Source organism: Pongo pygmaeus, chromosome 12 (assembly GCF_028885625.2).
Source record: "Pongo pygmaeus isolate AG05252 chromosome 12, NHGRI_mPonPyg2-v2.0_pri, whole genome shotgun sequence".
Classification (NCBI taxonomy): Eukaryota; Metazoa; Chordata; class Mammalia; order Primates; family Hominidae; genus Pongo; species Pongo pygmaeus.
The window spans coordinates 79,613,758-79,627,972 of record NC_072385.2 but is presented as its reverse complement, the minus strand read 5'-3'; the positions used below and the strand labels follow the sequence as shown (position 1 = coordinate 79,627,972).

The following is a 14,215-nucleotide window of genomic DNA, read 5'->3' as shown; positions in this document are numbered from 1 at the left end:
GAACTTTTAAAAAGAGGCAAAGGCAGAGAACAAAGGAAGGAGGAAGTAACTTGTGGAATGCTGAGAAAGATAAAAACACCTTCAAATAAGGAAGAGGAACAGGCTATGACCTAATGCTTGCTTGGACCAGTATAAGCATGCCAGGGCAAATATTTAGGCTAAATTGTGGGAGCTAAGAACATAAAGTACATTGATTTCTTTATTACGGCTAGCAGATATTTAAGAATGTTAGCACGGGTCTTTGAATAAATTTTGCTTCTAAGAGAAGTTACTATTTATTCCTAATTAGATGGGGAGGAAAGTCTTTGAAGAGGAACCTCTACTTTTTACAGGGGCGAAAGGGATTCTCTAAAAGTAAGTCTCATTTAACAGAAAAAAGTTAATTCCCAGGTTCCATAAGAAAAACAGTTCTTAGAAGTTAAATAGTTATATGCTTATTTACAAGCTTGCCAAAAAAAAAACAGTAAAAATTTGCCTCCATTTCAATTAACAACATGTATTTCAAATACAATTTTATTTTACAACACTGCAGAAAGAACACTTGGGAAAACCATTCTTAAGTGACATTCAGATCTCAGAACATCAAACGGTACTTTTTTTTTTCTAACTGGCTTTCTTAGTGCCTCAAAGTAAGGCATTAAAACACAGTGGTCAGAATGAGATTTTCTTTTCAAATAATACATTCAGAATTCCTTTTTCTTCAATTTTTTTGATGGAGTTACCACCTGGCCCAGTCTGTCCTAAAGGAACAAAAATGTGCAATGAATAAAGCACACGGCTGGGCGCGGTGGCTCACGCCTGTAATCTCAGCACTTTGGGAGGCTGAGGCAGGCAGATCACGATGTCTGGAGATGGAGACCAACCTGGCCAACATGGTGAAATCCCATCTCTATTAAAAACAGAAAAATTAGCCGGGCATGGTGGCTGCACCTGTAGCCCCAGCTACGCAGGAGGCAGAGACAGGAGAATCACCTGAACCCAGCAAGTGGAGGCTGCAGTGAGCCGAGATCACGCCACTGCACTCCAGCCTGGGTAACAGAGCGAGACTCAGTCTCAAAAAAAAAAAAAAAAAAAAAAGCACACATACCATATGCAGTGGCTCACGCATGTAATCCCAACACTTTCCCAACACTTTCAGGAGGCCAAGGTGGGAGGATCAGTTGAGCCCAAGAATTTAAGGCCAGCCTAAGCAACACAGTGAGACTTTGTCTCTACAAAAACTTTAAAAATTAGCTTGGTGTAGTGGTAAATGTCTGTAGTCCAAGCTAACCAGGAGTCTGAGATGGGAGGATCGCTCAAGCCCAGGAGCTCAAGGTTAAAACAGGGAGGTATGATTGCACTCCCTATGATTCCAGCCTGGGTAACAGACCAAGACTGTCTCTTCAAAAAAAAAACACACACACAAAAAAAAGAAAGAGCACACTGGAACTTCCAGAGGGCAGAAAACTTGCACTGATACATCCCAAACACCAAAACCAGTGCCCAGCCCACGCAATGCACTCAAAAAATTATGTTCAAAGAAGACTGATGTCTGCCTCTACTACATGGGTTAACACATGGGTATTAACCCATGACTGTGCACTAACCTATGTGCCTCTTGCGTCTTCATTTTTTAAATGAAGGTAACTTAAGAGAATACTTGTTACCCCAGGATTGAGTCTAAGTCTTCAAAGGTAGGCAGAAATGAAAGATGTCATAATGTGAAAGTGTTCATTAATGAGCTATTTTCTTGATCTCTGTCCATGAGATTTGATTATAGTAAACCTTAGACAAAAAAAACGCAAATGAAATGGAAACTCAGTAGTAAAATCACAAATTTGGCAAAGAAGCAGAACCTCATGAGATTTATCAAAGTGATAACAGATGTTAATTTTTTTAGGTTTTATAATAGTATTGGTATTGCTTTTTTAAAAAAATTCCTTTTCTTTTGAAGATATATACCAGAAACATTTATGAATAAATAATATACTTCAAAAACAATGGGAAAAGGGGATGATGAAAAGAACATAACTGGCCATGAGTTAATTAACTGAAGATAGGTGATGAGGTTCATTATATTGTCTTTTGAATATCTGATATTTTTCATAATAAAAAATATTTAATGAAAAGAGTTTAAATATTAGAAAACTACAAATCAGAAACACATATATGCTCATTGGCCAGTGATGTTCAGGAAGAAATAGCCAATTAGTGAAAAGAAAACTGACAAGCTGTTTTCAAGAAATTACTGAGAGATCTCTGGAAAACAGTAAGGGCCTCAAATATTTTTGAAAAAAAAGTATATGTGTGACAGCATCATGAAAAATCTAATGTGTGCATGTGTAGAGACAGAGGGTATACAGTAATTCTATACTTTCCATTCAATTTTGCTGTGAACCTAAAATGGCTCTCAGAAATAAAATTTTTGAAAAAATCAAATATGAAATATGTCTTTTTGTGCTATTACATTATACAACTTTATCAAAGCAATTCATGTTCTCCAAAATCAGTTCCTTTTTTTTTCCCCTTACGGATAATCAACTTTGTCACTACGAAGAAATTTTGGTTCCCATTTTGAATGATCACTTAATAACAAAGACAAACCTCTTCTATCACTCTCTCTAACTGGTTCTCACTGATGAGTTTGGTAACTTGTCAAGATTTCAAGATTCATTTACAAATAAAACCACTTGCATTTATAGTGTACTTCAATTTCAATACTCAAACATTAGATACTCTTAGGTGCCTCATACCAGACAATGCACATTCAGCAGTTAGCATTTCTTTTCTTTCCCAACACGGGGATGATATGAATGTGGGTGCTCCTGTGGCCACTTATTACTTTCCACAAGAGAAGGTTTGTGTATTTGATAACTCATACCTTGACTACACTTAAGTTTCTGGTGGTTACATAATCTAATCAAATACATTATGTGGTTTCAACTGTGATAATCAATCCAGGAAGGCTGCATAATATTTGTAATAGTAAAACAACTGTACTTTCAATTCTAAAGGGTGCCACAGTTTTAATTAGCAATTAAAATGACTTCACATTATAATACAGTCACTTAATCATAAAACAATACAAAACATGTCACTGTAGCAAACAAGGAATCTAAATTTGCTTCATCTTACGCCAAACCCACACACTTCACTAAAATCAAAATTCTGTTTAAACACACACACACACACACACACACACACAGACAGACACACACACACACGAATCACGGATGGGATAAGTTGTAGTAAATAGTAACCCATGCGCTTATTCTCCATCCTTTTCCTGCCCTTTCCTCCAGACCAGTTACCAGTTTAAAAGGAACAAAGAGCTAGAAAGGCCAAGTGATTTTTTTTTTTTTTTTTTTTTTTTAAAGACAAGAGTCTCCCTCTGTCACCTAGACTGGAGTGCAGTGGCGCGATCTCGGCTCACTGCAGCCTCTGCCTCCCAGGTTCAAGCGATTCTTCTGCCTCAGTCTACAGGCGAGTGCCACCACACCAGGCTAAATTTTGTATTTTTAGTAGAGACAGGGTTTCACCATGCTGGCCAAGGAACTCCTGACCTCAACTAATTCCAGCCTCCCAAAGTGCTGGGATTACAGGCGTGAGCCGCCATACCCAGCGCATCCAAGTGATTTTTCGAACAGTATGTTGTGGAGCCCTGAGGAGGTTTCAAGAGTTCTATTATCAAGGAAGTATTTTTTTTTTTTTAATGAGTGGGGTTTTAATTTGCCTGAGGAATCCAATTTCAAGTTTAAAATTTTGGTTGTGTTTTTTTTTTTTTTGAGTCGGAGTCTTGCTCTGTTGCCCAGGCTGGAGTGCAGTGGTGCAATCGTGGCTCACTGCAGCCAGCCTCCCGCCTCCTGGGTTCAAGAAATTCTCCTGCCTCAGCCCCCTGAGTAGCTGGGACTACAGGCACCCGCCACCACACCCAGCTAACTTTTTTTTGTATTTTCAGTAGAGACGGGGTTTCACCATGTTGGTCAGGCTGGTCTCGAACTCCTGACCTTGTGATCCACCCACTTCAGCCTCCCAAAGTACTGGGATTACAGGCGTGAGCCACCGCGCCCGGCCAAAATTTGGTTTTTTAACACTCCACTACTGGCACTACGTGGTGGCTCACGCCTGTAATCCCAGCACTTTGGGAGGCCGAGATCTCGGGTGGATCATTTGGGGCCAGGAGTTTGAGACAGCCTGGGCAACATGGCAAAACCCCCTCTCTAATAAAAATACAAATATTGGTCAGGTGTGGTGGTACTCACCTGTAATCCCAGCTACTTGGAGGCAGAGACACGAGGGTTGCTTGAACCTGGGAGGCGGAGGCTGCAGTGAGCCGACATTGTGCCACTGCACTCCAGCCTGGATGACAGAGTGAGACTCTGTCTCAAAAAATATAAAAATAAAAAATAAAACACTGCACTACACTAAATTTAAAGTTCAAAAAACCACTAATAATCTAAATTCTCGCCAGGATAATAATGTTAGGCAGGGCACGGTGGCTCACGCCCATAATCCTAACAGTTTGGGAGGCCGGGGCGGGCAGATCATTTGAGGTCAAGAGTTTGAGACTGGCCTGGTCAACATAGTGAAACCCTGTCTCTACTAAGAATACAAAAAAATTAGCCAGGCGTAGTGGCACATGCCTATAATCCCAGCTACTCTGTCTCCAAAAAAAAAAAAGATAATAATGTTGGAGGCAAGGCCAGATACACCTCACGTACAGATAACCTGAGGTGTTCTAACGAGCACCCGCAGCCCCTCATGAAAGGTCCAGAAAGGCAAGAGGGCAAAATCAAGTTTTTTGGGTTTTTTGTTGTTGTTGTTGTTTTTGAGATGGAGTCTCGCTCTGTCGCCCAGGCTGGAGTGGCGCTCAGCTCACTGCAACCTCCACCTCCCAGATTCAAGTGATTCTCCTGCCTCAGCCTCCTGAGTAGCTGCGATTAAAGGCATGCAACACCATGCCAGGCTAATTTTCTTAATTTTAGTAGAGATGGGGTTTCACCATGTTGGTCAGGCTGGTCTCGAACTCCTGACCTCATGATCCGTCTGCCTCGGCCTCCCAAAGTGCTGGGATTACAGGCGTAACAAAATCAAGTTTTAAGAATACCTTTCTTCAACTCCCTTCATTCTCTACATGGGCCATACAAGTTATCTACCAATATTTCACTCACAGTGTCCATGAGCTGTCTGCCATTGTCCAAAGACCATTAATTTGTTCCTACTTTCTCTAATTTGTTTCAACTTCTCTGATTTGTTTCCTCCCTTATTAAAAATTTCCCTTGTGATGTGTTACATCACACAACCTCTCTTGACCAGACAGTTCTAGTACTTTAAATTGTCTGTACAGGAAAGCCTCTATCACATGGCCAAGTATTTAAAAATATAGAAATAACCTTTCTTCAGAGATGCTAAACAGACCTGCAAGTTTCTAAATGGACTGAAACTACTAAAAATGAAGAAAAAAGCCAAAAAGAAGGCTGGGGTGGTGGCTCAGCCTGTAATCCCAGCACTTTGGGAGGCCGAGGCACGCAGATCACCTGGGTTAGAGACCAGCCTTGCCAACATGGTGAAACCCCGTCTCTACTAAAAATGCAAAAATTAGCCAGGCATGGCAGCGCACAACTGTAATCCCAGCTACTCAGGAGGCTGAGGCAGGAGAATCGTTTGAACCAGGGAGGTGGAGGTGGAGGTGGAGGTTGCAGTGAGCCAAGATAGCGCCACTGCACTCCAGTCTGAGCGACAGAGTGAGATTGTCTCAAAAAAAAAGTCAAAAAGAGGGACCAAATGTAAAGCCTGAGAACCTTCCAAACCAGAACTTGGTCCCGAACACACCTCTGATGTCCAGATTAGGGGTGCACATTTCTGATTGGCAAGATAGTCCCAGTAACTCTCAACTGCATTTACACTTTGGTCTTTAGGAATGTACTTGATCTATGCAACTGTTTCCAGTATTTTACAAATTATTCAAACAGTTCTTGTAGAAAGATACACACAATGACTGATGTGAAGCTTGACAGCATTAAAAAAATAAAACTGCAGAATACCAGAGTAGAAATGCTTCTCAAGAATTTAGTCCAGGCCGGGTGCGGTGGCTCACACATGTAATCTGAGCAATTTGGGAGGCTGAGGTGGGCAGATTGCTTGAGGTCAGGAGTTCAAGACCAGCCTGACCAACATAGTGAAACCCTGTCTCTACTAAAAACACAAAAAAAGTAGCCAGGCGTGGTGGCACTCACCTATAATCCCACCTACTTGGGAGGCTGAGGCAGGAGAATCGCTTGAACCCGAAAGGCAGGGGTTGCAGTGAGCCAAGATCCCGCCACTGCACTCCAGCCTGGGCAACAAAGAAAGACTCCACCTCAAAAAAAAAAAAAAACTATTTAGTCCAATCCCCTCATTTCACGCACAAGAATACTGAAACATATGATTAAGTAACTTTCCCACAGTCTCAGAGCTAGTGGGAGAAACTAGATTTTCTTTTCATTACCACTTTCTATTGTACGAAGTACTACATATGATCACCACTCAGCTTTCGTCACACGTTTTGGCATTATTGAGATGTTCACTTATGCAACACAGAAGGCTTAAAAAACAACAAGCACAACTATAAACAGGTCACCTTAACATGGCTTAGGAAAAAAACACACCCAAGATCACAACATGTCCCACCGCATTCAAAATGTCTCATAGTGCAATACCAAGAATCAGTTTCCAGCATCTAACCACTATTCCAAAATAAAATTCTACCCAGTACCATTTCTTGCTGGTTATTTAGCTATAAATGGTTATGGGTTCATGGGTATTAAGCCATCAGCTATCTGCAATCCAGCCCTAAACACCAAACATTAGCTCCATTGTTATTTTTAGCCCTTTGTAGATAAAAACTTTTACCTAATAAGCCAAAACAATAACAAAACTCGGAGTGCTAATTTACCAAACTTGTTAACAATAAATACTTCAGAAAACAATGCTTAACTATGCCTTGGTAGATTCTAGGTTCATAAATCCAAAGCAGATATGCCTTCGCACCATGGCATATTTATATACTGTACACTAAAAAAAGCTGTTTGTGTCCCCAAAAATAGTAGGTATTCTCTGGCCAGTCTAATCCAAGTGATTAAAATGGGGAATTACTGTAACAAAGTGACTATTTTTACTGTGCCTGAGTAACACAAAAACCTAGGAGTCTCACTTGAAAAAGCATTTGGATTGTAACTATTTATAAAATATTCTTTTTTGACTAAACGTGGTTTTCCCTGTTGCATTCCTGCTTCTGCCGCCCCTCACCTCCATTCTCCTAAGGATCCTAACACGAAAAACTTCTTTATACTCTAGTCAAGGGGAGAGCTGTTAACCTTGACATTTTATGATCACTCTCTGAAGAGGGCAAATTACATGTTTTAGTTTTGCTTCTTTTTAATTAAAAAGGTCCCACCCACCCCTCAAGTGGAAATGAGAAATTTGTCAGAGGCCCCTTAATAATTGGCAGATGAGAATCATCCAGTGAATATAGACAAAACTATTACAAAACCCTGAGTCATCACTCAGTTCAATCAGCAGATTTGCGTAAACACTGAATGAGTGAGTTATGTCTTGTGTGTTTACCCGTCCATACCCACATGCGTGAACATACCATGTTACTGGATTTTATGTACAGTTAACCAAACAAGATACAGCAAAATTCTTTCTTAAAAAGCTCTTCGGACACGGTAAAGATGCCCATCCAGCAAGTAAATGTAACCTTTTCCCCCTACTGAATTTTTACTCGTTTTTTTTTTTTTTCTAATTTCAGTGACACTATAGTTTGAAGCTAGTTTACAAACAGAACTCCTGAAACTGATTTAGGTAATCTTTTAATCCGAGTAACTCAAAAAATTAATACAAGCCTGATACTAATATCGCCCTGGACATCCTGACAGTGCTCTTCCCTACTTTCCTCAGTATCTTAAAGGTCTCTCCAAAAGAAATGTCACAACAGGAGCAACACACAATCCTTAAGATCTTAAACAACACGGTGCACATAAGACGTTAAGCTCAAGAATGAGGTCTGACTTTAAACCAACCTTTTCGATCAACTCCGCCAGGTCTGAGAGGGCCCCAAAAAAGCAAAACCCGTAAGTTTCCCTATGGTCTTCTTTCCATTCAGAAAGTTACTAGACGCCAACGGAGATGCGAAGAGGCGGGGATCGAGGGGAAGGAAGAACCGGAGGAAGCAGGGAGACAAGTCAAGGAACTCCCCCAAAGACAAATCCTCTTTGCCCCGCCTCTCCCATGCGCAAAGGTCCACGGAGGACCCTTGAGAAAGGCTCACCTCTCTCCCTCGAGGCCGGGGCCCTTGGGCTCCCCAGGGCCCCCCAGGTGGGAAGACAACAACCCGAACACTTCGGGAGAAGCAGATGGGGAGGACGTAGAGGGCTGGTGAAGACCCGGGAAGTCCCGTAGGAAAGTGGCAGGGAGGACGGCTTGAGTGCTTCACAGGCTCTGTCACGACCCTGGGATCACCGCTCGGGGACAGCTCCAGCGAGGACAGAGCTAAGGGTCCAGCCCTCTGGACAAAGAGCACCCATCCCCGACACCTCTCACTGAGCCTTTCCCCCCGGCCCGGCCCGCAGGCCCGGGCACACTTACGTGGAGAGTTTCCTGGTCCAGAAGAGGCCCCCGGGCCACAGCTCTTGGAGCTGCACGGCCCGGCCCAGGTTGCATTTGATCTGGGCCAGCTGCAAGTCGGACTCGGCGTCTAGCCGCTCGGCGTAGGGCAGCAGCTTGTTGTAGACGATCTCCTTCTGCGGGACGAAGCCCCGCGGGCCCGGCTCGGGACGCCCGCCCGGCTCCGGGGGCTCTCCGACTCCCGCCCGCTCCGCCGGCTCCATGAGCCCAGGGACAACCCCCCCACCCCCTCCCACCCTAACCCTCCCCGGCCCCCACCCCTCTCCGGGCTCCGCCTCCTCCGCGTCTTCGTCGCCCTGCGGCCGCCGGCGGCCCGTCACCCTCGGACCGATCGCTAGGCCCCCTTCCCTGGCTGGCGTGCTGCTGGGCCCCGCGCGGTTCCCGGTTCGTTGGCGGCGGCAGTGGCCGCTCTGCCCGCCCCGCACCGGCTCTGCTGGTGACGCTGCAGCCGCCGGGCCCAGAGGTTCCGGACCGGCCTCAAGTCACTTCCGGGGCGGGGCGGGGCGGAGCGACGACGTCGGGGGAGGCGGTGGTGGCGGCAGCTGGAGCCCAGCGGGCTGCGCCTTCCTCGCCGTGGGCCTGGCTCGGAGCCCCCACCCCGGGCCTCACCGGCCCAGCGCGAGGCTGCCTCACCGGAAACACGAGGCCGAATTCCAAGCTATTGTCCTGCTTCTCCAGGGGTCGCGCACTCCTGGCAGCAGCCCACTGGAGCCCCAGTCGCCACGACAGGCGGCAGCCAGGTCTGCCTGGGCCCCCTAGCCGAGCAGCCCCGGCTTCTGGGTTACAGGGGTTTATGGAAAAGCCTACGTACCCACTTGCTCCTTATAGATTTATTTACTCCATCCCGCTTGTTACTTATAGATTTAATTATTCTGTCACCTTTAAGTCCCCATCTTTCTGGTATTCTGGTCGCCATCATTCCAAAGAAGAAAATAGTTAGTCGCTGAACAAATGCTATTTGAATAGCTGTTTTGTGTGTAAGGCGCTCGGTTTAGGTTATTGAGATAGAAAGTTTAACCTGGTTTCCGCCCTCCCAAGGACTTAGTCTAGCAGAGATAAAGACGTGAATTTCAAGATAATGCTCTTAATTGCTAGGTAAGTACAGGAATCTTTAGGAACTCTGCAGAGAAGTTGAAACTAGGGGGTTTGAGAGGGTGTCAGTTTCCTAGAAGTGATACTTAATTTAAGCTGTAAAGGTTGAGTGCAAAGTTGGTTAGAAAAAGGAGGGAGGAGAACACGTATTTCAGCTGAGAGAACAGCTCTGAGGCTGCAAGCATGTATTCTAAAAATTCAAAGTTCAAAATAGCGTGAGAGGGGACGGAGAAATGAGACTGAGAAGGAAATCCTAAGGAATTCAGAGCTTTATCCTAGAGACAAACTTCGAAAAGATTTTAAGCATAGCAGTGGGATGATATAATTTACATTTTTTAAGAATCACTCTGGCGACCGGGCGCAGTGGCTGACGCCTGTAATCCCAGCACTTTGGGAGGCCGAGGCGGGCGGATCACGAGGTCAGCAGTTGGAGACCGGTCTGGCCAACATGGTGAAACCCCGTCTCTACTAAAAATACAAAAAAATTAGCCGGGCGTGGTGGCGGGCGCCTGTAATCCTAGCTACTCGGGAGGCTAAGGCAGGAGAATCGCTTGAAACCGGAAGGCGGAGGTTGCAGTGAGCCAAGATCGCGCCAGGGCACTCCACCCTGGGCAACAAGAGCGAAACTCCGTCTCAAAAAAAAAAGGCCGGGCGCGCGGTGGCTCACGCCTGTAATCCCAGCACTTTGGGAGGCCGAGGCGGGTGGATCACGGGGTCAGGAGATGGAGACCATCCTGGCTAACATGGTGAAACCCCGTCTCTACTAAAAATACAAAAAAATTAGCGGGGCATGGTGGGGGCGCCTGTAGTCCCAGCTACTTGGGAGGCTGAGGCAGGAGAATGACGTGAACCCGGGAGATGGAGCTTGCAGTGAGCCGAGATCGTGCCACAGCACTCCAGCCTGGTGGCAGAGCGAGAATCCGTCTCAAAAAAAGAAAGAAAGAAAGAATCACTCAGGCTTCGTCTGGAAAATTGGTTGGAACTGACAAGATTGGGAACTGGAGGACCCCTTAAGGTGTGACATAATCATGGCCTCAATGTCAGTTGAAATTGAGAGCTACTTCAGCAGAATGGCTTGGGCTTAGTAGTTGATTGAAAGTGAAAAATTAAAAAGGGAAGAGACAAGATGACCCTGAGTAGATAAGTGAAGTCCTTCACTGCGATAAAGAACACAGCAGAAACAGCTTGGGAGGCAGAATGCCTATGGGATGGGTATGTTGACATATGTATCAGGAGGGTGATCTAAACTGAGTTGCAGATTAGCGTGTAGATGGATGACAAGAGGGAAGGAAATATACAGTATGAAAAAATAGGGCCCTTCACAAATCTCTGAGGAGCCCCACATTTAAGGACAGACAGAGAAAAGGAAGATAGGCCACAAAGAATATTCACAAAAAGCAGAGAAGGAGTTCTAGGAAACTGGGTGTCTCATATGGAGAAGTGAACAATCCTACCTTAGGCAGCTAACAGGACGAATGAAGTGAAACCTGAAAGGGTTTATTGGATAGTTTATTGATAAAGCACATAAGAACAGTTTCGTTGGAGTGTAGAATAGAAATCTGATTATGGTGACAAAGGACAAATTGGAAGTGAATAAATAGAGGCAGCAAATATGGACAACCTTTTAAAAAATAATGGGGTAGGGAGAGCCGGAAAGAGATGAGTGTCAGGCCTCTGAGCCCAAGCTAAGCCATCATATCCCCAGTGACCTGCATGTATACATCCAGGTGGCCTGAAGCAACTGAAGATCCACAAAAAAAGTGAAAATAGCCTTAACTGATAACATTTCACCATTGTGATTTTTTTCTGACCCAACCTAACTGATGAATGTACTTTGTAATCTCCCCTACCCTTAGGAAGTTTCTTTATAATCTCCCCAACCCTTAAGAAGGTTCTTTGTATTTCTCCCCACCCTTGAGAATGTACTTTGTGAGATCTGCCTCCTGCCACCAAAACATTGCTGTTAACTCCACCGCCTATCCCAAAACCTATAAGAACTAATGATAATCCCAACACCCTTTGCTGACTCCTTTTTCAGACTCAGCCTGCCTGCACCCAGGTGAAATAAACAGCCATGTTGCTCACACAAAGCCTGTTTGGTGGTCTCTTCCCACGGACACATGAGACAATGAGGAGGTACTTGGAATAAAAGGAGGGATTTTTGAATGTGGGATATATATATGTGTGTGTGTGTGTGTATGTATATATGTGTGTATATATATATAGATATAGGTACTTTTTTTTTTTGAGTCTCGCTCTGTCGCCCAGGCTGGAGTGCAATGGATCAGTTTCGGCTCACTGCAATCTCCGCCTCCGGGGTTCAAGTGATTCTTCTGCCTCAGCCCTTTGAGTAGCTGGGACCACAGGTGCGTGCCACCACATCCAGCTAATTTTTTTTTTCGGTATTTTTAGTAGAGACAGGCTTTCACCATATTGGCCAGGCTGGTCTCGAACTCCTGACCTCGTGATCCGCCCGCCTTGGCCTCCCAAAGTGTTGGGATTACAGACTTGCACCACTGAGCCCAGCCATATTTAGATATATTTAAATATGGATGAAAAGGAGCCAGTGGAGAGAGAAGTTAAAGATATTGGGTGAGGACGACAAAGAGTGGAAGAGAATGTGGAGACATTGACCTTTAGAAGCAAATCAAACTGTGCTTCCATTGTCAGAGGAGGAAAGCAGGGAAGGAAGGATAGGTGCAGATGCAGGAATGTTTGGTACTGGAAGTTGGAGAAGTTCTTTCTATAGTTTCTATTTTTTCCTATGAAACAAGAGAATGAGAATTATAGGGAAGTGGTGGGTAGATTTGAGGAAATTGAAGAAGCCTTAGAGTAGTCTCAGAATTCAGAAAATTGATTTAAAAAGTTAGAATTGTTTGGCAGGTAAGGCTGGAATTCCAGCTTGAATTTACTATTATCTATCTGCACAATTTAATGATTTTTTCCCAATCCTGTTCAGTGGCCCCGGATTGTGTGACATACAGTATATACTAGTGACATACTAGTATAATAGAATGACAAAAGATCAAGATAATGTTTTTTATGTTGCCAGTAGTGATGGTAGTGTTAGCTACCATTCATTGAGCATTTCTGTCTGCCAGTGCTTTACCTACATTATCTCACTGAATTCTCTAGAGATAGTTGAGTTGAGAATATTTGAAAGAGAGTGGTTAAAATCTAAGTTTGGTTGACGTGTAAGTGAAGGGAGTAGAGAGCTAATAGGGAAGGAGTAGAGAGATGTCAAGACACTTACATGCTGATGAGCTATAAGAGAAAGATGAAAGGATTCGCCTGAGCAAGGGATCTAGAAGAATAGAAATGTTTGGATTTAAGATTTCGAAGAGACCAGCCTGGCCAATATGGTGACACCCCATCTCTACTAAAAGTACAAAAATTAGCCTGGCATGGTGGCATGCGCCTGTAGTCCCAGCAACTCGGGAGGCTAAGGCAGAAGAATTGCTTGAACCTGGGAGGCAGAGGTTGCAGTGAGCTGAGATCGCACCACTGCATTCCAACCTGGCGACAGAGCGAGACTCTGTCTCAAAAAAAAAAAAAAAAAAAATTCCAAAGAAGCAGTTCCAGATGACATTGAGCTTCCTAGAAACAAACATCTGAACTGGAAAAGTTGAAGAAATTATGGGAGCAAGCAAAATAAGGTCTCTTCCTGTTATTCTAAATAAAGTTTCATGGAGAACACTATTGAAATGCTTCCTGGTGAGAAAGTTAGAAGACCTTTCTTTCGGGGAGCTGGTCTGCTCATTAGTGGAGACAGTAACCCAAAGTCTGGGGTGGATTTTCTCTTCTCAGTCCAACTTGTTATCTCTTGAAGGTCAGGAGACACTGCTAAAGGATAACAGCACATTATTCTTTTGAGGCTGGGTGCGGTGGCTCACGCCTGCAATCCCAGCACTTTGGAGGGACAAGGCAGGCGGATCACGAGGTCAGGAGATCAAGAGCATCCTGGCTAACAAGCTGAAACCCCGTCTCTACTAAAAATACAAAAAATTAGCTGGGCGTGGTGGCATGCACCTGTAATCCCAGCTACTTGGGAGGCTGGGGCAGGAGAATAGCTTAAACCTGGCAGGCAGAGGTTGCAGTGAGCCAAGATCGTGTCACTGTACTCCAGCCTGGGTGACAGAGCGAGACTCTCAAACAAACAAACAAAAAAAACCAGGACGTTATCCTTTTAACCAGACCTGGAGGGAGACACTGACTTCTTATCAGACCCTCAAGGAAACAGACTATAATCACTCTTCTTGCAAGACCCAGAAAATGCAGTGGCCCTTCAAAGAAAATATTCTGAAGAGAGAGGTTCCTTCTCAAGCTGGAGGGATTAGCAGAGACAATTTTCCATCAAATATTTATGTCTTTGATGTGCTTATTGGAACACTAATTAATCACTTACTAGCAGTGAACAAAAAATGACAGGTTGTTAGTGTCACATCTTGCCCATCTTAGTTTTCTCTGTATATATGAT

General features: G+C 44.3%; 1 protein-coding gene across 3 annotated transcripts in view; it reads right to left on the bottom strand.

The window, feature by feature from the left end:
- PSME4 (proteasome activator subunit 4) overlaps positions 1–9,190 on the bottom strand; it is a 100,866-nt gene extending 91,676 nt beyond the window's left edge. Inside the window, exons 1-2 of one of the 3 annotated variants that reach the window (XM_054476177.2) lie at positions 8,043–8,091; positions 6,216–6,337 (exon numbers count right to left, since the gene is read on the bottom strand). Coding sequence is in view for 2 of the 3 variants with exons in the window: in XM_054476176.2 (XP_054332151.1) it covers positions 8,608–8,849 (242 nt within the window). In the remaining variant the exon portion in view is untranslated. Of the gene's footprint in view, positions 1–6,215; positions 6,338–8,042; positions 8,092–8,607 lie in introns of those variants that run through there. The other 2 variants (XM_054476176.2, XM_063649380.1) reach the window with 2 other exon arrangements.
- Positions 9,191–14,215: the final 5,025 nt, after the last annotated feature.